Source organism: Eurosta solidaginis, chromosome 4 (genome assembly GCF_040869045.1).
Source record: "Eurosta solidaginis isolate ZX-2024a chromosome 4, ASM4086904v1, whole genome shotgun sequence".
Taxonomy (NCBI): domain Eukaryota; kingdom Metazoa; phylum Arthropoda; class Insecta; order Diptera; family Tephritidae; genus Eurosta; species Eurosta solidaginis.
In genome coordinates this window covers 67,844,505-67,870,028 of record NC_090322.1, presented here as the reverse complement: position 1 = coordinate 67,870,028, position 25,524 = coordinate 67,844,505, and the positions used below count along the sequence as shown (strand labels likewise).

Below are 25,524 nucleotides of genomic sequence, written 5' to 3'. Positions count from 1 at the left end.
AACCAGAAATGATGCCGGTAGGTACCCCCAAATGATCCTGAAATAGTCCTGAAATGACCCCGTCGGGATCCCGGAAAGATCCCTAAAACTATCCAGAAATGATGGCGTAAGGGTCCCCAAATTATACCGTATTAGTCGCGAAAAAGATACGAAATGACCCCGACGGGATCCCAGGCGGTTACCCAAAACCATCTAGAAATGATGCCGGAAGGTACCCCCAAATGGTCCCGCAAAAGTCCTGAAATGACCCCGACGGGATCCTGGACGGATCCCGAAAACCTTCCAGGAATGATGCCGGAAGGGATCCCAAATGATCCCGAAAAAGTCCCGAAATGACCCCGATGGGATCCCTAACGCATCCCGAAAACCTTCCAGAAATGATGCCGTAGGGGACCCCAAATGATCACCAAATAGTCCCGAAATTACGATGACGGAATCCCAGACGGATCCCGAAAACCATCCAGAAATGATGGCGAAAGGGTCCCCAAATGATCCCGTATTAGTCGCGAAGAAGTGCCGAAATGACCCCGACGGGATCCCGGACGGATGCCCAAAACCATCTAGAAATGATGCCGGAAGGGACCCCAAATGGTCCCGAAAAAGTCCCGAAATGACTCCGACGGGATCCTGGACGGATCCCGAAAACCTTCCAGAAATGATGCCGGAAGGGACCCCAATGATCCCTAAAAAGTCCCGAAATGACCCCGTCGGGATCACGGACAAATCCCGAGAAAATCCTGAAATGACCCCGACGCGATCCCGGACGAATACCGAAAACCATCCAGAAAAGATGCCGGTGGATACCCCAAAATGATCCCGAAATAGTGCCGAAATGACCCTGAAGGGATCCCGGAAGCTATCCAGAAATGATGACCGAAAGGTTCCCAAATGATCCCCAAATAGTCCCAAAATGACCCTGACGATATCCCGGACGGATCCCGAAAACCATCCAGAAATGATGGTGAAAGGGTCCCCAAATGATGCCGTATTAGTCGCGAAATAGTCCGGAAATGACCCCGATGGGATCCTGCACGTATCCAGAAATGATCCCGGAAGGGTCCCAAAACTATCCCCAAAAAGTAAAAAAAAATCTCGAAATGACTCCTACGGCATCCCGGACGGATCCCGAAATACCCTCGGAAGGGTCTCCAAATCCCAAAATGTTCCCGAAATTACCCTGATGGATCCGGCACCCCATCAATTGATGCCATCAAAGGATCCCTAAATGACCCTAACGGGATACGGACAGATCCCGAAATCCATCCAGGAATGATCTTGGAAGGGTCCCAAAATGATCCTGAAATAGTCTCGGAAAAGTCCAGAAAATACCCTGACGGGATCTCGGACGAATCCTGAAAACCCTTGCTTAAATTATCCCGAAAAAGTGCCGAAATGAACGTGACGGGATCCCGTACGGATCCCGAAAACCATCCAGAACTGATGCCGGTAGGTACCCGAAATGATCCCGAAATAGTCCCGAAATGACACCGACGGTATCCCGGACGGATCCCGAAAACCATGCAGAAATGACGCCGGAAGGGACCCCAAATGATCCCGAAAAAGTCCCGAAATTATCCCGATGGGATCCCGGACGGATCCAGAAAACCAACCAGAAATGATACCGGTAGGTACCCCAAATTATCCCGAAATGACCCCGTAGGCTCCCGGACGGATCCCTAAAACTATTCAGAAATGATGCCGGAAAGGTCCCCAAATTATCCCCTAATAGTTCCGAAATAACGCTGACGGAATCCCGGACGGATCCCGAAAACCATCCAGAAATGATGCCGAAAGGGCCCCAATGATCCCGTATTAGTCGCGAAAAAGTCCCGAAATGACCCCGAAGGGATCCCGGACGGATACCCAAAACCATCTAGAAATGATGACAAAAGGTACCCCCAAATGATCCCGAAAAGGCCCTGAAATGACCCCGACGGGATCCCGAACGGATCCAGAAAACCATGCAGAAATGACGCCGGAAGAGACCCCAAATGATCCCGAAAAAGTCCCGAAATTATCCCGATGGGATCCCGGACGGATCCCGAAAACCAAAAAGAAATGATACCGGTAGGTACTCCAAATGATCCCGAAATGACCCCGTCGGGATCACGGACGGATCCCGAAAAAGTACTGAAATGACCCCGACGGGATCCCAGACGAATACCGAAAACCATCCAGAAACGATGCCGGTGGGTACCCCAAAATGATCCCGAAATGACCCTGAAGGGATCCCCGAGGGATCCCGGAAACTATCCAGAAATGATGCCCGAAAGGTTCCCAAATGATCCCCAAATAGTCCCGAAATGACCCTGACGAGATCCCGGACGGATACCGAAAACCATCCAGAAATGATGGCGAAAGGATCCCCAAACGATCCCGTATTAGTCGCGAAAAATCTCGAAATGACCCCGACGGGATGCCGGACGGATCCCGTAAATCATCCAAAAATGATGCCGAAAGGGTCCCCAAATGATCCTGTATTAGTCCAGAAAAAGTTCCGAAATGACCCCGAAAACCATCTAGAAATGATGCCGGAAGGTACCCCAAATGATGCCGAAATAGTCCCGAAATGACATCGACGGGATCCCGGACGGATCCCGAAAACTATCCAGAAATGATGCCGGAAGAGACCCCTAATAATCCCGCAAAATTCCCGAAACGATCCAAAGAGGATCCAGGACGGATCCCGAAAACCATCCAGAAATGATGCCGGAAGGGACCCCAAATGGTCCCGAAAAAGTCCCGAAATGACCCCGACGGGATCCCGGACGTATACCGAAAACCATCCAGAAATGATGCCGGTATGTACCCCAAATTATCCCGAAATGACCCCGTAGGCTCCCGGACGGATCCCTAAAACTATTCAGAAATGATGACGGAAAGGTCCCCAAATTATCCCCTAATAGTCCCGAAATGACGCTGACGGAATCCCGGACGGATCCCGAAAGCCATCCAGAAATGATGCCGAAAGGGTCCCCAAATAATCCCGTATTAGTCGCGAAAAAGTCCCGAAATGACCCCGACGGGATGCCGGACGGATACCTAAAACCATCTAGAAATGATGACGGAAGGCACCCCAAATGATCTCGAAAAACCCTGAAAAGACCCCGACGGGATCCCGGACGGATCCCGAAAACCATGCAGAAATGATGCCGGAAGGGACCCCAAATTATCCCGAAAAAGTCCCGAAATGACCCCGGCGGGATCCCGGACGGATCCCGAAAACCATCCAGAAATGATCCCGGAAGGGTCTCGATATGACCCTAACGGGATAACAAATAAGGCGAATCTAATTTTAGAACCATTTTAATAAGGCAGCAGGCGCGTTGGAGCGAATGAATAGTTACAAAGAAACATACAGGTAAAGCTAATAAAAGCGTGCTAATAAAAACAATTGAAGAAGGGCGGATGGCGGGAGAAGGACCGCTTCTCTTTTTTCCAAAATTGTCTAGATCTCGATCTGTATGTGCCAGATACCAAAAACTATTGATATAGGAGAAAATTTATATTGAGTTATAAGAATTTATAGATTTTACACCAGAGGGATGATAAAGGGGGGGGGGGGGCGGAGGGTGTCACTGCTCACTTTGAAAGCCCTCGACTTATTTGACCCCTTGAGTATGTGATATTGGTGAAGGCCAGTATACGTAAAGTTATAATGTGTAAAAATTATTAAAAAGTAATTGCTCGAAGGGGTCGTGGGACCCCCACCACTCTTTCCATGTTCGAAAAAAATTTCGCTAGTAGACTACTGTCTGTGTCCTAAATTTCATCAAAATCCGTGTAGCCATTCTGGCGTGATTCAGTCGCAAAGACGAAAAAATATAATAATTAAATTATAACTGTTCCTAGGGGGCGGGGACCACGCCCCTTTTGAAAAATATATAGCTAGTAGATCCTTCTAGAATATTGGCTATATGTGTGCAAAATTTCATTCAAATCGGTCCAGCCGTTCTTGCGTGATTGAGTCACAAAGACAAACGTCTGGACAAACATCCAAACATCCAAACATCTAAACATCCAAACATCCAAACTTTGCCATTTATAATATACTAGCCTTTACCCGCGGCTCCGTCCGCAAGGAGAAAATAAAATATATGGGCTATTTACGTTAGCCTGCTTATCAAGTTATCTGTTTAAAAATAATTTTTGTCTAATGTATTTTATTTTTGTAATTGAGTAAAAAAAGAACTAAATGAGAAGATAAGCTGAAAGGCACGCTTTCATGAATAGTACAATACAGTTTTTTTCGAATAAAAAAAAATACATTTTGTTTTTAAATTAAATTAACTGATATGAAAGGGGTGAAAGAATTACTACTCATAGAACAAAGGAGTGAAACTACAATTAGCTAAAACGAGAATTTTTTAGACGAAAATAGTGTTGCTTTTTCGGGTATTTAGTTGGTTAAAATATTACAAAAAGTGTAATTATAGTTATAACTGTTCCTTACACGATTATAGAATGAAAAAGCTGTGTTAGATTGAAGATAAAACATACCCAATTTTAATTACGAATAATTAGCAGCATATCCACGGCCATAAAAGCTCATAATTTAAAAAGGCATGTGTGCTGAACTACCGTTTGCGAAGAGACCTAAAATGATCCCGGAAGGGTCCCAAGATGAAACTAAAATTCCAGGACAGATCCCGAAAATCATCCAGAAATTAACCAGGAGGGGTCCCAAAATGATTCAGAAATAGTCCCGAAAAAGTCCCGAAATAACCCTTATGGGTTCCCGTACAGATCCCGAAAACCATCCAGAAATGATACCGAAAGGCTCGCCAAATCATCCCGTATTAGTCCCGAAAAAGTATAGGAGTGGCCCCGACGGAATTCCTGACGGATCCCGAAAACCATCCAGAAATTATGCCGGACGGATCCCGAAAACTATCCAGAAATGATGCCGGAAAGGTCCTCAAATGATCCCCTAATAGTCCCGAAATGACCCTGACGGGATCCCGGACGGATCCCGCAGACTATGCAGAAATGATGCCGAAAGGGTCCCCATTTGAGCCCGTATCAGTCGATAAAAGGTCCCGAAGTGACCCCGACGGGATCCAGAAAACTATCTAGAGATGATGCCGGAAGGTACCCCAAATGGTCCCGAAAGAGTCCCGAAATGACCCGGTGGGATCCCGGACGGATACCAAAAACCATCCAGAAATGATGCCGGTAGGCACCCGAAATTACCCCGTCGAGAGCCCCGACGGATCCAGGAAACTATGCAGAAATGATGCCGGAGAGGTCCTCAAATGATCGCCTAAGAGTCCCGAAATGATCCCGCGCGGATTCCGGACGGATCCCGAAAACCATCCAGTAACGATGCCGAAAGGGTCCCCAAATAATCCCGTATTATTAGAGAAAAAGTCCCGAAATTACCAAGACGGGATCCACGACGGATGCCGAAATCCATCCAGAAATGATGCTGGAAGGGACCCCAAATGATCCCGTATTAGTCGAGAAAAAATCCCGAAATGACCCCGACGGTATCTCGGACGAACCCCGGAAACTATGCAGAAATGATCCCGAAATAGACCCGAAATGACCCCGTCTAGATCCCCGACGGATCCCGGAAACTATGCAGAAATTATGCCGGAAAAATTCTTCAAATGATCCCCTAATAGTCCCCGAAATGATCCCGAACGGATCCCGAAAACCATCCAGAAATGATGCCGGAAGGGACCCCAAATGATCCCGAAAAAGTCGCGAATTGGACCCCGACGGGATCCCGGACGGATCCCGAAAACCATCCAGAAATAATAGCGGAAGGGACCTAAAATGACCCCGAAAAAGTCCCGTAATGATCCCGGAAACCATCAAGAATTTATCTCTCAAAGTTACGCAAATGATCCCGAAAATACCCCGACTGGATGCCGAACGGATCCCGAAACCTATCCAGAAATGTTGCCTGAAGGGTCCCTAAATGTTCGCGAAAAAGTCCCGAAATGATCCCGGAATAGTCCCAAAAATATTCCACAATAACCCCGACGGGATCCCGGACGGATCCCGAAAACTATACAGAAATGATCCCGGAAGAGTCCCAAAATTATCCCGAAATAGTACCGAAAAAGTCCGGAAATAACCCCGGCGGGATCCCGGACGAACCCCGGAAACTATGCAGAAATGATCCCGAAATGACCCCGACGAGATCCCCGACGGATCCCGGAAACTATGCAGAAATGATGCCGGAAAGGTCTTCAAATGATCTCCTAGTAGTCCCGAAATGATCCCCGACGAATCCGGAAGCTATGCAGAAATGATGCCGGAAAGGTCTTCAAATGATCACCTAATAGTCCTCAAATGATCCCGAACGGATCCCGAAACCCATCCAGAAATGATGCCGGAAAGGTCCTCAAATGATCCCCTAATGGTTCCGAAATGACCGTGACGGGATCCCGAACGGATCCCGACAACTATCCAGAAATTATGCCGAAAGGGTTCGCAAATGATCCCGTATTAGTCGAGAAAAAGTCCCGAACTGACCCCGACGGGATCCCGGGACGAATCCCAAAAACCATCCAGAAATGATTGCCGGTAGGTATCCCAAATGATCCCGAAATAATCCCGAAATGACCTCGTCGGCATCCCGGACGGATACCGAACATTATCCAGAAATGATGCCGGAAAGGTCCACAAATGATCCCCTAATAGTCCCGAAATTACCCTGATGGGATCCCGGACGGATCCCGAAAACCATCCAGAAATGATGCCGGAAGAGCCCCCCAAATGATCCCGAAAAAGTCCCCAAATGACCCCGACGATATCCCGGACGGATCCCGAAAACCATCCAGAAATGATGCCGAAAGGGTTCCCAAATGATCCCGTATTAGTCGCGAAAAAGTCCCGAAATGACCCCGACGGAATCCGGACGGATCCCGAAAAACAATCCAGAAATGATGCCGAAAGGGTTCCCAAATGATCCCGTATTAGTCGCGAAAAAGTCCCGAAATGACCCCGACGGGATCCCGGACGGATCGGAAAACCATCCAGAAATGATGCCGGATGAGCCCCAAAATGATCCCGAAAAAGTCCCCAAATGACCCCGACGAGATCCCGGACGGATCCCGAAAACCATCCAGAAATGATGCCGGAAGAGCCCCCAAATGATCCCGAAAAAGTCCCCAAATGACCCCGACGATATCCCGGACGGATCCCGAAAACCATCCAGAAATGATGCCGGAAGAGCCCCCAAATGATCCCGAAAAAGTCCCCATATGACCCCGACGAGATCCCGCACGGATCCCGAAAAACCATCCAGAAATGATGCCGGAAGGGTCCCCCAATGATCGCGAAATAGTCCCGAAATGATTCCGGAATAGTCCCGAAAATGTTCCAAAATAACCCCGACGGAATCCGGACGGATCCCGTAAACTATACAGAAATGATCCCGGAAGGGTCCCAAAGTGATCCCGAAATAGTCCCGAAAAAGTCCCGAAATTACCCCGGCGTAATCCCGCACCGATCCCGAAAACCATCCAGAAATGATCCCGGAAGGGTCTCGATATGACCCTTACGGGATTACAAATAAGGTGAAGCTAATTATAAAACCATGTTAATAAGGCAGCAGGCGCATTGGAGCGAATAAAAAGTTAGATAGAAACATACAGGTAAAGCTAATAAAAGCGTGCTAATAAAAACAATTGATGGAGGGTGGATGGCGGGAGTAGAGGAGAGGAACACTGATCGTTCCTCCAAAATTGTCTAGATCTCGTTCTGTATGTACCAGATACCAAAAACTATTGATTTAGGAGAAAATATAGATTGAGTTATAACAATTTATGGATTTTACACCAGAGGGGGAGATAAAGGGGGCGGGGCGGAGGGTGTCACTGCTTACTTTGTAAGCCCTCGACTTATTTGACCCCTTGAGTATGTGATATTGGTGAAGGCCAGTATACGTAAAGTTATAATGTGTAAAAATTATTAAAAAGTAATTGCTCGAAGAGGTCGTGGGACCTCCACCCCTCTTTCCATGTTCGAAAAAAATTTCGCTAGTAGACTACTGTCTGTGTCCCAAATTTCATCAAAATCCGTGTAGCCATTCTGGCGTGATTCAGTCGGAAAGACGAAAAAATATAATAATTAAATTATAACTGTTCCTAGGGGGCGGGGACCACGCTCCTTTTCAAAAATATATAGCTAGTAAATCCTTCTAGACTATTGGCTGTATGTGTGCAAAATTTCATCCAAATCGGTCCAGCCGTTCTTGCGTGATTGATTCACAAAGACAAACGTCTGGACAAACGTCCAAACATCCAAACTTTCCCATTTATAATATACTAGCCTTTACCCGCGGCCCCGTCCGCAAGGGAGAAAATGAAATATGTGGGCTTTTCACGTTAGCCTGCTTATAAAGTTATATGTTTAAAATTTTTTTTCTGTCTAATGCATTTTATTTTTGTAATTGAGTAAAAAAAAGAACTTTATGAGCTGATAACCTGATAGGATCCCAAAATGATAACGAAATTATCCAGAAAAAGCCACGAAATGACCCCGACGCTATCGCGGACGGATCCCGAAAACCATCCAGAAACGCCCCCGGAAGTGTTTCCAAAAGTTCCCGAAGTAGTCCCAAAAAAACCCGAAATGACAACGATACGATTCTAGACTTATCCAGATAACCACACAGAAATGATGCCTGAAGGGTACCAAATTGATCCCGAAATAGTCCCGAAAAAGTTCCGAAATTACCCTGACGGGCTCCCGGACGGATCTCAGAAAACCATCCAGAAAATATCCAGGAAGGGTCCCTAAATTATCCCGACTAACTCCAGAAAAAGTTCCGAAATGGCTCCGAGGGGATCCACGATGGATCGCGAAAACCATACAGAAATGATTCCGGAAGGATTCCAAAATGATCCCGAAATAGTCCGGAATTGACCCAGATGGGATCCCGCACAGATCCAGAAATGATCCCGGAAAAGTAACAAAAAATCCCGAAATGGCTCCTACGGCATCCCGGACGGATCCAGAAATGATCTCGGAAGGGTCCCCAAATGATCCCAAAATGGTCCCGAAATGACCCTGATGGATCCGGCAAACCATCAAGAAATTATGCCGAAAGGGTCCCAAAATGATCCCGAAATAATACAGAAAAAGTCACGAAACGACCCCTAGAGGATCCCCAAATGATCCCGTATTAGCCCCGAAAAGGTCCCGAAATAACCCCGACGGGATCCCGGACAAATCCCGAAAACCATCCAGAAATGATGCCGGAAGGAATCCCAAATGATTCCGTAAAAGTCCCGCATTGATTCCGACGGGATCCCGAACGGATACCGAAAATCATCCAGAAGTGACGCCGGAAAGGTCCTCAAATGATCACCTAATAGTCCCGAAATGACCCTTAAGGGGTCATGGACGGATCCCATAAACCATCCAGAAATGATCCCGATATATTCCCGAAGAAGTCCCGAAATGACCCTGACGGGATCTCGGACGCACCCCTAAATGACCCTGACGGGATCCCGGACAGATCCCGAAATCCATCCAGAAATGATCTTGGGAGGGACCGACAAATGATCCCGAAAAAGTCCCGCAATGATTCCGAGGGAATCCTGATCGGATACCGATAACCATCCAGAAGTGATGCCGGAAAGGCCCTCAAATGATCACCTAATACCAAAATGACCCTGACGGCATCCCGGACTGATCCCAGAATCCATCCAGAAATGATCTTGGGAAGGTCCCAAAATTATCCCGAAATAGTCTCGGAAAAGTTCAGAAATTACCCTGACGGGTTCCCGGACGAATCCTGAAAGCCATCTCTAAATGATCCCGAAAAAGTCCCGAAATGACCCTGACTGGACCCCGAAAGGATCCCGAAAACTATCCAGAAATGATGCCGGAAATGTCCTCAAATGATCACCTAATAGTTCCGAAAAGACCCTGACGGGATCCCGAACGGATCCCGACAACTATCTAGAAATGATGCCGAAAGGGCCCGCAAATGATTCCGTATTAGTCGAGAAAAAGTCCCGAAATGAACCCGACGGGATGCCGGACGAATCCCAAAAACCAGCCAGAAATGATGCCGGAAGGGACACCAAATGATCCCGAAAAAGTCCCGCAATAATTCCGACGGGATCCTGAGCGGATACCGAAAACCATCCAGAAGTGATGCCGAAAAGGTCTTCAAATGATCACCTAATAGTCCCAAAATGACCCTGACGGCATCCCGGACAGATCCCGAAATCCATCCAGAAATGATCTTGGGAGGGTCCCAAAATTATCCCGAAATAGTCTGGGAAAAGTCCAGAAATTACCCTGACTGATACCGGACGAATCCTGAAAACCAATCTTAAATGATGCCGAAAAAGTACCGAAATGACCCTGATGGGACCCGGAAAGGTCCTCAAATGATCTCCCAATAGTTCCGAAAAGACCCTGACGGGATCCCGAACGGATCCCGACAACTATCCAGAAATGATACCGAAAGGGCCCGCAAATGATCCCGTATTAGTCGAGAAAAAGTCCCGAAATGACCCCGACGGGATGCCGGACGAATCCCAAAAACCATCCAGAAATGATTTTGGAAGGGACCCCAATGATCCCGAAAAAGTCCCGCAATTATTCCGACGGGAATCTGAACGGATACCGAAAACCATCCAGAAGTGATGCCGGAACGGTCCTCAAATGCTCACCTAATAGTCCCAAAATGACCCTGAGGGCATCCCGGACAAATCCCGAAATCCATCCAGAAATGATCTTGGGAAGGTCCCAAAATGATCCCGAAATAGTCTCGGAAAAGTCCAGAAATTACCCTGACGGGTTCCCGGACGAATCCTGAAATGATTCCGAAAAAGCCCCGAAATGACCCTGACGGGATCCCGAAAGGATTCCATAAACTATCCAGAAATGATGCCGGAAAGGTCCTCAAATGATCCCCTAATAGTTCCGAAATGACCGTGACGGGATCCCGAACGGATCCCGACAACTATCCAGAAATTATGCCGAAAGGGTCCGCAAATGATCCCGTATTAGTCGAGAAAAAGTCCCGAAATGACCCCGACGGGATCCCGGACGAATCCCAAAAACCATCCAGAAATGATGCCTGTAGGTATCCCAAATGATCCCGAAATGACCTCGTCGGCATCCCGGACGGATACCGAAAATTATCCAGAAATGATGCCGGAAAGGTCCACAAATGATCCCCTAATAGTCCCGAAATTACCCTGATGGGATCCCGGACGGATCCAAAACCATCCAGAAATGATGCCGGAAGAGCCCCCAAATGATCCCGAAAAAGTCCCCAAATGACCCCGACGATATCCCGGACGGATCCCGAAAACCATCCAGAAATGATGCCGGAAGAGCCCCCAAATGATCCCGAAAAAGTCCCCAAATGACCCCGACGAGATCCCGCACGGATCCCGAAAACCATCCAGAAATGATGCCGGAAGAGCCCCAAATGATCCCGAAAAGGTCCCCAAATGACCCCGAAATACTCCAGAAAAGGTTCCGAAATGGCTCTGAGGGAATCAACGACGGATCGCGAAAACCATACAGAAATGATTCCGGAAGGATCCCAAAATGATCCCGAAATAGTCCGGAAATGACCCAGATGGGATCCCGCACAGATCCAGAAATGATCCCGGAAGGGTCCAAAAACTATCCCGGAAAAGTAACAAAAAATCCCGAAATGGCTCCTACGGCATCCCGGACGGATCCAGAAATGATCTCGGAAGGGTCCCCAAATGATCCCAAAATGGTCCCGAAATGACCCTGATGGATCCGGCAAACCATCAAGAAATTATGCCGGAAGGGTCCCCAAATGATCCCGAAATAAAACAGAAAAAGTCACGAAACGACCCCTAGAGGATCCCCAAATGATCCCGTATTAGCCCCAAAAAAGTCCCAAAATGACCCTGACGAGATCCCGAAAGGATTCCGAAAACAATACAGAAATGATGCCGGAAAGGTCCTCAAATGATCCCCTAATAGTCCCGAAATGACCGTGACGGGATCCCGACAACTATCCAGAAATGATGCCGAAAGGGTCCGCAAATGATCCCGTATTAGTCGAAAAAAAGTCCCGAAAGGACCACGACGGGATCCGGGACGAATCCCAAAAACCATCCAGAAATGATGCCGGTAGGTATCCCAAATGATCCCGAAATAGTCCCGAAATGACCTCGTCGGCATCACGGACGGATCCCGAAAATTATCCAGAAATGATGCCCGAAAGGTTCCCAAATGATCCCCTAATAGTCCCGAAATTACCCTAATGGGACCCCGGACGGATCCCGAAAACCATCCAGAAATGATGCCGAAAGGGTTCCCAAATGATCCCGTATTAGTCGCGAAAAAGTCCCGAAATGACCCCGACGGGATCCCGGACGGATCCCGAAAACCATCCAGAAATGATGCCGAAAGGGTTCCCAAATGATCCCGTATTAGTCGCGAAAAAGTCCTGAAATGACCCCGACGGGATCCCGGACGGATCCCGAAAACCATCCAGAAATGATGCCGGATGAGCCCCAAAATGATCCCGAAAAAGTCCCCAAATGACCCCGACGAGATCCCGGACGGATCCCGAAAACCATCCAGAAATGATGTCGGAAGAGCCCCCAAATGATCCCGAAAAAGTCCCCAAATGACCCCGACGATATCCCGGACGGATCCCGAAAACCATCCAGAAATGATGCCGGAAGAGCCCTCAAATGATCCCGAAAAAGTCCCCATATGACCCCGACGAGATCCCGCACGGATCCCGAAAACCATCCAGAAATGATGCCGGAAGGGTCCCCAAATGATCGCGAAATAGTCCCGAAATGATTCCGGAATAGTCCCGAAAATGTTCCAAAATAACCCCGACGGGATCCCGGACGGATCCCGTAAACTATACAGAAATGATCCCGGAAGGGTCCCAAAATGATCCCGAAATAGTCCCGAAAAAGTCCCGAAATTACCCCGGCGTAATCCCGGACCGATCCCGAAAACCATCCAGAAATGATCCCGGAAGGGTCTCGATATGACCCTTACGGGATTACAAATAAGGTGAAGCTAATTATAAAACCATGTTAATAAGGCAGCAGGCGCATTGGAGCGAATAAAAAGTTAGATAGAAACATACAGGTAAAGCTAATAAAAGCGTGCTAATAAAAACAATTGATGTAGGGCGGATGGCGGGAGTAGAGGAGAGGACCACTGATCGTTCCTCCAAAATTGTCTAGATCTCGTTCTGTATGTACCAGATACCAAAAACTATTGATTTAGGAGAAAATTTAGATTGAGTTATAACAATTTATGGCTTTACACCAGAGGGGGAAAAAAGGGGGGCGGGCGGAGGGTGTCACTGCTTACTTTGTAAGCCCTCGACTTATTTGACCCCTTGAGTCTCTGATATTGGTGAAGGCCAGTATACGTAAAGTTATAATGTGTAAAAATTATGAAAAATAATTTCTCGAAGGGTCGTGGGACCCCCACCCCTCTTTCCATGTTCGAAAAAAATTTCGCTAGTAGACTACTGTCTGTGTCCCAAATTTCATCAAAATCCGTGTAGCCATTCTGGCGTGATTCAGACGCAAAGACGAAAAAATATAATAATTAAATTATAACTGTTCCTAGGGGGCGGGGACCACGCCCCTTTTGAAAAATATATAGCTAGTAGATCCTTCTAGACTATTGGCTATATGTGTTCAAAATTTCATCCAAATCGGTCCAGCCGTTCTTGCGTTATTGAGTCACAAAGACAAACGTCTGGACAAACATCCAAACATCCAAACATCCAAACATCCAAACATCTAAACATCTGAACATCCAAACTTTCCCATTTATAATATATATTAGATTAGATGTATATTAGATTAGATATTGAAAGCCATAGAAGTTATATATAATCAGCGAAGAAACCTTTTTCGATGCAACCAATACGTGTATGTCACGACTTTATACTGTCTTGAATTCCAAGCATGATCAATGAATATTCTGGTGCTCTAATCCCGTTGACGTGTTCCTTTATTCTGAAAAGTATATAAGGCATGTATATTTTAGAAAGTTTTCTATCTAAAATCTATTTGCCTTTGAATGGTACTACGACTGGAGTACATTTTACTATAAGTTTAGGAATATAATAACTATATAAGCCTCTACCAGAACTTTTTGAACAAAAAAATTTAGGTAACTTTTTATTCCCCAAAGAATATAAAAATTTATTTTTTTTTAATATTTTTGAAGAAATTTGTACGAAAGATAAAGCAATCAAAATTTTTTTGCTTTTATAATAGAAGTAAATACTTGTAAATAGTGCTGCCGAAAAAGTGAGGTTATGTTGTTGACATCAGCTTTATTATTGCATTAGGCTAATTATCGTCAGCTTCTGTCTTGGTGTTTCGCCTTTCGTTTACACACGGCAACTATTCTATTCATGCAACTATTTCCCATTTCGTTTCAATTTATTCCCAACAGTTTTTTTAATTTTTGAAAATTTTAAAAACAAACGTCGCTGGCAGCAGTTAGCCCAGAGAATAAGCGACTGGCGCGGCTTTTTGGACGGCCAACACCGCTTAAACGGTTAAGCACCAATAAAGTAAGTAACTAAGTAAGATACACACCAAAAACTGAAACCATGTTAGAATGGAGGGCGACACAAAATTTAAGAAAAAATGCATAATAACAGGCCAACCTAATAAAAACGCACTGCTGCAGTTTTCTGTCAAAAATGTCTCATGCTCTTTCAAATTGTATGAAAGTTAACTCGATTGTCAATTTTCGTTCTGCGTGATATTTCGGTTTGACGTTTGCATACGTGTTTTATATTGTCGCAAAGTATGCTTATTTCGGCGAGGGCAAACATGTAGTTTATACATCGACCCGATATAATTTCTAAATTAATAGCGAAGTAGGCCCGGACTGGGCTCTAACTAAACCCACATGCTCCCCAAATAATAGCGAAAAAGTCCTGAAATATTGGCTGAATAAATTCGTACACTGTCTCGAAATATTTCCAAATAGTCGCAAAACAATATTGGAATGGTCCCAAATTATTCCTATTCTATGTTCGAAAAAGTCTCAAAGTAATCCGGATATATAGTTTCGAAAAGATTTCCAAATCGTCCCGAGAAAGATCTGAAATGGTTTCCGAATAATCCAGAAACAGTTCTCAATTTGTCCCGAAATAATAAGGAAATGGTTCTAAGACATCACAGTGTCCAGAAATAGTCACAAAGTAGTCAAGAAAAGGTTCGGAAACAATTCTGAAATTGTAGTGAATTTATTCCCAAAAGCTTTGGAAAGATCCCGAAGCAGCCCCGTGCTGATCCTTCTAACAGATCCCGAATCAGTATCGATATAATTACGAATTTGTTAAAAAATGGCTATTACAAAACAGGGGCCGAATCGTAGCATACGATCACAGATCGAATAGGATACAAAAGAAAATTACGTGATACGTCATTTGTATAATTTAAATGGGATTATAACATACGATAGCAAACAAATCTCGTTGGAACATATTTTAAACGTCGCTTTGCCTAGACAAATACCAAATATATATCTTCATGCCGATTACAAATGAATTAGTACGATCACGTATTTATAATCCGAAAACCATGTTTTTTCGTGACGAGTTATACGACCACGGATGTAACGATTTGGTGCCAGTACTTACGTTTTTGTTTCATGGTGTGTCATAAACAGAAGCTGGCTAGAACACATAATCGGTTTAGGGGCGAGTTGTGCGATTTCGTCGGCAGCGTGTGTCCACCACAAGGTGCGGCTGCAAGCGGGCGTTTATTCGTTTCCTTAATGGGACTGGTGCATATGCCCGGCTGGACGCGACCGTCATCAAAGAAATGCGATGGACGAAGCAAGGGGGAAAAAATTAAGAGTTGTGACATTTAATGCGTGGTCATGAAAATAAGCGCAGTTTCAGCGTCGGATTCGTGGTGAGAGAGAGAGACTTTGTCGCGAAGTACTGACTATTAAAAGCGAAAAATGTTTAATGTATCACACACTAAATCAATCAAAAGCAGCCACAACTCAAACAATTTCAAATGTTCAGGAGAGGCAAGCAATTGGGCCCCTATCGTGTGTTCCGATTCGTATCGCAATCCATTCTTCACTCAATTTATAAATATGAAACCATAAATCCAACTAGTATGCGAAGTCTCTAGTCCACATATTTTGATTTAATGTATAATTCCGGTTTATTTGTAATAATAATGCCAAGGTTGAGTTTTTTATGTATATCCGTTCGCATTCAGTGCTCTATTCTCAATCAATCTTCTTTCTTTTTTTTCGTGTCTATATCATTGCCATATTTTCACATTTTTTTTTAAACATCTTTCTTATAATAAGTTACCGATGTTTTCCTACAGAGGGCTGTGTCAGCTAAGCAAGAATCAAAGCGAGCACCTGATTGGCTGATCGCCAGATTCTTGCCTAAAAGACAGCGCTGCCATACTTATATTTTTCACATTACACCTTTTGCTCGTGCAACCGGTCTGACTGTTAGATGGCGTTGGCTGCAATCCATCCAGTGACTATTAGGGCTGGCACACAATTATTACTAACGACGAGTGTCAGTACCTTCATTTCTGATGGATTACAGCTTCGGCCAATCTGACACTATAATCGACCACGATTATTAAGTCACTTATTTTTATTTGTAACTATAAGCTAAATTGTTCTTACTTAAAATAAACACAATATACTTGAAATACATGGAGTGTCGCCTAAACGGGAGTTGACTGGCATTCAGATGCATCGGCAGACCACATTCTAATGCGCGATGCTTCTATAATACCATCATAGGGTAACTGGGTTAACTGGCAATTTTCTATGTCTCTTATTACGTATCGGTCATGTGGTAATACCTTATGAATTACGTATGGGCCTCTATCTTTCGGTATAAACTTTTTATTAGAACCGGCCGATGTATCTACATTACGTATGACAACAAAATCACCGACACTGCATGTCTCAGGAGGCTTGGAGCGTTTGGAAAAGTATTTTGAGTTATATTCTTGTGACTTTTCTATAGCAGCTAAGGCAGACGCACGGGTAGCCTCGAGGTCACGAGGCGCACTGTAATGGTTTTTATCCTCTAGGTGTTCTGTCAATTCATCGATTATCGCTCCTCTCTGTTCCACACCGAACAGCAACATACTTGGTGCGTAACCAGTGGTGGAGTGTATGGTATTATTAAGACCGTATTCTACTTGGCCTAACTTGGCTGACCAGTTGGCATGGTTAATCGGCTCGGAGATTTTACTCAACATGACCTTGATTATTCTATTCACCCTTTCTACCTGTCCGTTTGCTTGTGGGGAAGCCGTGGCTACTTTCACGTGACATATGTTGTTTTTTAACAAATACGCGTCGAATTCGAGAGAAGTGAAACAAGAGCCGCGGTCAGATATCAGCCTCTTGGGTCTGCTGTAATAACTGAAGTATTTGTCTAGGGAAGCTATGACTTCTTTCGTACTCGTTGAATTTACTGGATACAAACGAACGAACTTCGTGAATGCATCAACAACCACTAAAATATATTTGCGCTTCGAGTTAATGGAGGGCAGAGGGCCAAAGTGATCGACATGTATGGTGTCGAATGGTATCGGTATTTTAGCAATGCTATGCATATTTCGCTTGTTCACGCGGGCTGGGGCTGAGTACATGATGCATTTAATGCAATTTCGAACAAAGTTTTCTACTTTATCTTTCATCTTGGGTAGCCAATAGTGTTTCTTTAGTTGATCGCACGTCTTATCGACGCCTAAGTGACCAATTTTCTCATGAACCAGTCTAATAATGTTATTCTCCATCTCATTCGGGACGTACAACTGTAGCCTCCCCTCCCCCTCTTTCCTAAAGACGAGACCGTCTACTAATTCAAAGATCGGCACGGGACCTGTCTCTAGCTTTTCTCGTAATTGTTTTATGTTATTGTCGCGGTATTGTGTCGCTTGGATGTGAAAATCTGCTTCGTCAGCATCCGCGGCGAAGACCATTTCGCTGCATCGCAGTGCAACTCAGTTTGTTTCTTCGGATCGTATATTGCAAGCACTGGGGCGGACGACAGTTTTATTTTAAGTTCCTTAAAGGCTCGTAAACAGTCTTCTGACAGTTGAATTTAACACCATCTCGTCGTGTCAGTTTTTGTAATGGTCCAGCTATTTTAGCAAAATTCGGAATAAACCTTTTGAAGTATGAGAAGAGGCCTAAGCAGGTCTTAAGTTCTTTACAATTTTTCGGGAGCTTATATTTTTTGATTGCTTCTATGTGCGCATCGCTGGGGCGAATGCCATCCGAACTGACTGAATAGCCGAAATATTCGAGAGTATTAAACCCGAACATACATTTATTTAGCCTAAGTTCTAAATTCGTTTCCTTCATTCTTCTAAGTACTTTGCCGAGGATCTTAACGTGGGTTTGGAATTCTACCGTGGCTACAATTAAATCATCCATATATATCATTATCGATCCATTGTCAACCAAATCTTTGAAAATGTTGTGGACATATCGCTGGAATACAGCGGGGGCGTTTTTTAACCCAAACGGCATACGCATATATTCAAATTGACCGTAAGGCGTTACAAAAGATGTATATTTAATGGAACCTGGGGCCATTTTAACATGGAAGAACCCGTTTTTTTAGGTCTAGTGTTGAGAAAAGGGGAGCGGAAAATTGTCCCGAATTTGTAATTCTGAATGCCTCTTTTCACCCTTAAGACTAGGTATATTATTCAAATTAAGCGCACAGAAATAAGAAGTGTTATCTGGCATATCATTATTTTCTTGTTTTGTATGTTTAATTGTCGCATCACCTAATAAGCATAAGTAAATATGAAATCTTTTTAAAAAATCTCTGCCTAAAATTAGAGGAATCTCCATAGTGTCATCAGGCACCACATTTAAAACAAATTCATCTATTTTATTTTTAAATTTTATTTCGCATTTAATTTTTCCAAAAATCATTAATTTGTTATTTCCCAATCCTCGATATTTTGACTGCTTGGCGACTCCGCTCACATCAAATGGCACGGCGGACTTGCGAACAAAGCTAGTTGGACTGCCAGTATCAAATAGAGATAAACAATCCATAAATCTTTTGCACTTAACTTGTTTTGTTACATAGGCGACACTTACCATATTCATAGATCCTAACATTCGGTAGCAACGTTCTTCATCCCCATCTTCAGTGTCGGTCCCGACTGCAGCAACGGTTTTCTTCAAGTTTAGTACCTTTTTTGAGTTAGTACAACTGCGGTGGTCATGGCCCATCTTCCAGCAACGGAAACAACTTCCCACCGGCCTTTTTTCGTATGGACATTTGCTCTGAAAGTGTCTCATATGGGTGCAATTGAAGCAGCGTATTTCTGCTGCATCAGTTTCATCGTTCTTTGGCGTATTTGATTTTGATGGTTTCGGTTTTTGAACGTTGTCGTATATAGATGGGCGAGATGAGCGACGACGCTCGTATAGGTCAAGCGATTGTTTGAATTCTTTCATCGTCCTTGCGTTTATTAGGATATATATTTCCGGGGACCTGTCTTGGAGGCCATCAACTATAAAGTTGATCAGTTCAAATTCGTCGACATAGTCACAACGAGCAGCGATGTTTTCCATTTCCAACATATCGGCGAATGCTGCTTTTTTTATCCCATTTATGAGTGGCCAACGCTTTGTATACTTCGTGACGGCTCACCACCCGACCAAATTCTCTAACCAAAAGCGATTTTAAATCTTCGTAATTTAGAACGTCTATACAGTAAAAGTTTAGCGTCACCGCAAAGAGAATTGCACAAGCAAGTGTACTTAAAAATGTCGTCTGCATTTACCATCTCCATGACTATCAAAATTGCGAAGAAAGTCGTGCACGCTATATGCTTTATTTTCACCGTCAAATTTTGTGATGGTATGTTCGATGTCCCGAAAAGTTAAACGATTTGGGATTTGTAGCCTACCGTTACCAATGGGGGTGTCGTTTCGTGCGTTTTGGAATTCACGTTTTAAGTCCGCAACGGATTTTTCCAACGTCAGGATTTCTTTTTCCTTTCTTAGGATTTCTATCCTTTTGTTCAGTTCATCTTTTATATGTTGTGGACTGTTAGGCATTTCCCCGTATAATATGCCTGCAGCTTCTTCAGTGAACTCGGTTGTGGTATTGGCCATAGTGGCACCGGTGGTGATGGCGTCGGTAGTGGCAGTGGCAGCGGTGGTAGTAATGGCGGCAATTTCAGCGTCGGGAATGGCGATGACAGCGGCGGTGGTGATGGCGTCTGTAGTGACAGGGACATCGGTGACAGCGGCATCGGTTACGGCAGCATCAGCAGTGCCGGAAGCACCAGAAATAATAACATCATTGGTAATGTTTTGGTTATCCGCGGCAAATGAATCATTTGTATTAATAGCTTAAGGAACGCGTACTGCAATATTGGTGGAAGGGATTTGGCCAGTCCCAACCACGTTTTTTAACAATTTCTGCAACTGCGTTGTTGTAGCTGTTTGTGGAAATTCCACCCCAGCATCAGCCAAGATATTGGCCATTTCCTCACGAATGTTCATTTTTGTTTTTGTGGTACGTAAGTTCTTTTTTTCACACCTGAGCTATAATTCCGGTTTATTTGTAATAATAATGCCAAGGTTGAGTTTTTTAAGTATATCCGTTCGCATTCAGTGCTCTATTCTCAATCAATCTTCTTTCTTTTTTTTCGTGTCTACATCATTGCCATATTTTCACATTATTTTTTAAACATCTTTCTTATAATAAGTTACCGATGTTTTCCTACAGAGGGCTGCGTCAGCTAAGCAAGAATCAAAGCGGGCACCTGATTGGCTGATCGCCATATTCTTGCCTAAAAGACAGCGCTGCCATACTTATATTTTTCACATTACACCTTCTGCTCGTGCAACCGATCTGACTGTTAGATGGCGTTGGCTGCAATCCATCCAGTGACTATTAGGGCTGGCACACAATTATTACTAACGACGAGTGTCAGTACCTTCATTTCTGATGGATTACAAATGTTTGAAAACTTGATTTCGATACGAATCGTAACACACGATAAGGACGTACAAACATGGTGGTAATGAAATAATCAAATTTAATTCCACAGTAAAGACTATTAGAATATGATTAAGCTAAAGCTTTATTTGTTCTGTGCCATATTTTCTACAACAAGTGTTAATTTAGAACTGTGACTCTTTGGTTGACATTTTTTCGTGGGCTGCTGGTATTATGTCAAATTGTACCTATATAATTAAAAAAAACATATACAGCCCAATTCTAAACAAAAATTCCTTGTGAGTTTTTTCACTTCTCCCTTTCCTCTTATTCTGAACAATGTTCGAAAAAGCGGAAACTGGTTATAGGAGAAAAGTAGGTATTATGAATGTGAGTGAGAGGGAGATTTCTCTGCCATTTCTTAGGAGTTATTTCACTTGTTAAATTTAAGGGAATGCAGCTAAATAGTTAAAGTAAATTGGTTCTTTTAATTAAGAACACTTATTTGTTCAAATTTGTGCTAAACTATGTACATTCTACCACAATATTCTTTATTTTAAGTATATCATAAGCAACGGAAGAGCTCTGGTATATTTTATGCAGCCATCGAGAAATTGCGCAAGGATTTTTAAGAAGCATATTGCGAAGCATATGACGAAAGAAGAATTCGGCCGCCAGAAAATTTCTTTGATGAATGGAAGGAGGCAACTCCAGCGAATTTGTGGTATCCCGCCGTCTTCTTCTTATGCTCCTCTGTTGATGTTGCTGTGGCACCAATTCATTACTCATTTCAGTGAATACCACATGAAATGCAATATCTACTGTGCATTGTTTATACTTTATTTCTTAATTTCAAACAAATTCGCAACAATAATTAAACTTTTTTAAGTTTTTTAAACAAATTAAGAAATGCGGAACGAAATTTCAATTGACAAAACAGCAGACAACAGAAAATTCGAAATTCCTATTCCCCAATTATTGTTCTCCCTAGGAGAAAAGAATTGGAGGAATTTTTCCGCGGGAATAAAAGAACCAGAACAAAATTCCGAGGGAATAGAAGAAAACCAAAAAAATAATTCTGATTAAATTAAAATTAAAAACAAAAAATGTTTAAAAAAATGTTTTCATACATTAAACAGAGGTAATTGGTAAATTCTTTGTAGTTCTATAAATAGAGCAAAGCAAAACCAGTTCTTAAAATGAATTGCCAACAACAAAGCGTATCTTTAATACTAGCAAACATGCAAAGTATTCTATGTCCCAAGAATGAAACTACACAAAGAAGGGAATCGGGAGAAGTTGCACAACAAAAGAGATATGCCTTTGGCTGAAGGTGTTTGTCAACAGTTCAACCATCGCAGGAGTGTGGGTTCGAATCCCACTCCCGGGAGAAAAGGCTTTGAAGAGATTTACAAGGTATAATCGAAACAGCTGTCGCCTTGTCCCTTCTGATGTCACGTGGTTTAAAATTTTCTAAAATTATTAAAAAAAACATGTCAATAGGAATGCAATTTATTCACATACCAAACTAATCAATTTATGGTATAATTTGCAATTATCATTATTTTGTCAAAAAGGCAATTGGAAAATATTTTTTCTATTAGAAAATCACAACTCTAAATGACACTGTGACATAAAAAAATTACCTGGGAGTCATACAAATTTTCTAGAAGATGTCGTGGATCTTAGAATGACTGCATGAAAACTTCACCAATGTGTTTACACGATCCGGAGGAAACTGAAAATTGGGTTATAGCCAACAAAGTTACAGGTTCTTAAGAGTCCAAAGGTACGAAAACCCGGTTTTTTGTCCGTAACACCATTTTGGGGGTGTCCGGGGAAAATCTTGTATATCTTAAATCTTCGAAATCTACTAGAAAAATGGTATGACGTCCCATATATTTTTACTTTTGTCGTTTTTGTAACACTCATACCAGAAAATTTTTTACAATTTTCAACAATGGCGTCAAAATAATACTCTTTAGGCGAAAAAAATTACTCTTTTGGTCATATACGCAATTTCACAACTGAAAATACTACTCTTTAGTTGATGCCGTTCAAGCGACGCAAGTAACATCAAATCAGGCATATTGGTATTTTTTTCAGGTAAGGAAGAATGCGATTGAAACGGTTTCTATAACGCTTAGAACGCACATACAAGCGCTGCCCCGCCTTGATGTAAAAGTCGAGCTTGGTGACTTTAACGCGAGGCAGAACAAGAAAGTGTTTTTGTCCCCACGGTCGGAAAGTTCAGTCGGCCACCACTGGTACTACAGAAGAATGCCGCGTTGCAACCGAAAGAAAATACGCTGCCTATAGGGCTACGTTTAAAGCGAGTGCAACAAAAAGAGCGTGTGAACGCGAGTTGAAAAAGGAAGCAATACGCCTTTACAGGAAGAAAAAAGCAAAGGCGAAAAGGCGTGAATGGGAGCCGCCAGAATAACGCAAACTTTAACAAAAAATTTGGCGACAGACGGAACCTTTTAAGTCCGGGGCAAACTCCTGTAAGAACGAAAACGGCGACCTTGTAACCGATGTTCGAAGAGTACTTAGATTATGGAGGAAACACTTCGCTGCTCTCCTAAATTACGACAGCGATCCAGAAACCGATGATGATGGAATTAATAGCCCTCCACCCGATTATAGCGAAGTCAGAACAGCAATAATCAGATTAAAACACAAGACCGCCGCCGCTAGAAGTTGGTAAGGCGCATGCATCAGCTTCCTTTCAAAATATGGTCGAATATGTATGCCTGATGATTGGAATCTAAGTGCTCTTTGTCCAGAAGGGCCTAAGCTAAGGACACTACGTGGCAAAATATTCTTTGCATGTATGCTTATGTAGAAATTCACGCCTAGCAGCAGCAGCACTACGCGACGCGGCCATGATCGGAAATGTTGATCAAATAGGCAAACAAGTGTAGCGCCGCTTAGTGTGCACGTACTTTTAAGGTCTTATCTGACACCGACCTTAAGGCGTATCACGATTTAATTACGCCATAAAAAAGCAATGAATCGCTTCGCCACTTTTATTGCTTTAAGCTATAAATAGCGATTTTTGTATTTATTGTGGCTAGCAAACATTTAACGTACGTGATTTACATACAGAATCGCTGAGATCAGGGACCCGAAAAAGGGAGACATTGAGATGCCTTATGGATGTCAGCGAGGCTCGACACCTCCCCACGATATCCGAATTTATCACTTTGGTTTCGAATGCCATTGAGGCAGCCAGGCTGTGGACAATGACATTGGTATCTGGAAAGTGGAACAGTCCGGGCTCTCTATGGCAAAGACCTCCCTTTGGAAGACACTGCATGAATCAGGAAATCGTAAGACTGGTTTACCTACAGATGCTTCGAATACATTCCAGCTCCAGTTTCCTTTTCCATTTTCGAGCTGTCGGTGTAGATTGTAATATGCCCATCATTGTCTAGGCGTTCCTTGCATCCTCTCTTGAAGGATATCTAATGTTCTGCACCTGGAACTAAAAACCCACCCGGTGTCGGACGTTAGGTCAGGTTTGATTTCGTTTAATCGTCCCCCTTGTCATGTCGCGTGCCTGTATTTGGTTGATTTCCCGATGATGAATTCTCTTAGTCGTAGCGCCCCTTTCGCGGCCAATCCCCACACGAACACTTGTAAAGGCATCAAGTAAAAAATTACGTTTAAGCCTTCCTAATGTGCTTTATTCACTGTGCCTACATTTCCAGGCATGCTAGGCTTTGCACCTTCCAAACACTATTGAATGCCTACAGCCTTCCACTAGCCAAGAGCTCAGTAAGTTAGTATCGGTCCAATGACTGTGTTGTACATGCCACACATAATATGCGGTGGCTTCTTCCCGAAAGCCTTTTTCCAAGTGTAGTATGTTGCCAGAGCTTTCTTTGAAAAGAAAAAGAGATTTGTCGCTGTGCCGTTTAACCTCGGTAAGTTAACGGAGAAGATTTCTGTTTTTCTTGTCCCATTTACCCTGCCCATCGCGAAATGCCTCAAAGTGCCGTATCCAGGAGCTCGCTAATCGTTTGCAGGAGCTTACCTGTCACCAGAATCACTAAGTTATTTCTGCAGTTTTGTTAAAGTGGGGTTACACTGAAATGACAGGCAATGGTCGGGAAAATAATCCAGAGTCGCTCCGGCACATAGAGCCGGTTGTCGTGGGAAGCGAGAATCACTAAGTAGTCGTCGTAGGCGACTACCCTCATTCCTTCTGCTCTAGATATTATTTGCGGATACTCCTAATACTTTTTTTTTTTCAGACACATCTCAAATCAGATATACAAAAACGTTTATTGATTTACGAGCAAATATGTGCGCAAATTAAACCTGTGTTTCACTATTTTCTGCTAGAAAAATTTGTGGTCCCAGGCGTTTGGTTCGAGCGACGGTTGGCTTATACGAACAGGTAATATTCTGGGATTAGAAAATTTGTAATATGTTTATTTTTATTAAAATATATATAATAGTATGGCTGCGAATTCAATGGTTGGCTTTGTTGTGGGTCTTGGCGATCGCCATACACAAAATATACTTGTCGATGAGAAAACAGCGGAAGTGATTCATATTGATTTTGG

The 25,524-nt window shown here is 43.6% G+C and overlaps 2 protein-coding genes across 10 annotated transcripts in view; one reads left to right on the top strand and one right to left on the bottom strand.

The window, feature by feature from the left end:
- The window catches only part of LOC137249931 (uncharacterized), a 281,596-nt gene that overhangs the window by 240,099 nt on the left and 15,973 nt on the right, over positions 1–25,524 (bottom strand). The window lies entirely within an intron of this gene.
- The window catches only part of tefu (Serine/threonine-protein kinase tefu), a 261,095-nt gene that overhangs the window by 234,919 nt on the left and 652 nt on the right, over positions 1–25,524 (top strand). For 6 of the 9 annotated variants that reach the window (XM_067782012.1, XM_067782010.1, XM_067782011.1 and 3 more), the window contains 2 exons: positions 25,210–25,355; positions 25,417–25,523. In XM_067782012.1, coding sequence (XP_067638113.1) covers positions 25,210–25,355; positions 25,417–25,523 — 253 coding nt within the window. Of the gene's footprint in view, positions 1–14,412; positions 14,534–25,209; positions 25,356–25,416; position 25,524 lie in introns of those variants that run through there. The other 3 variants (XM_067782015.1, XM_067782014.1, XR_010952623.1) reach the window with 2 other exon arrangements.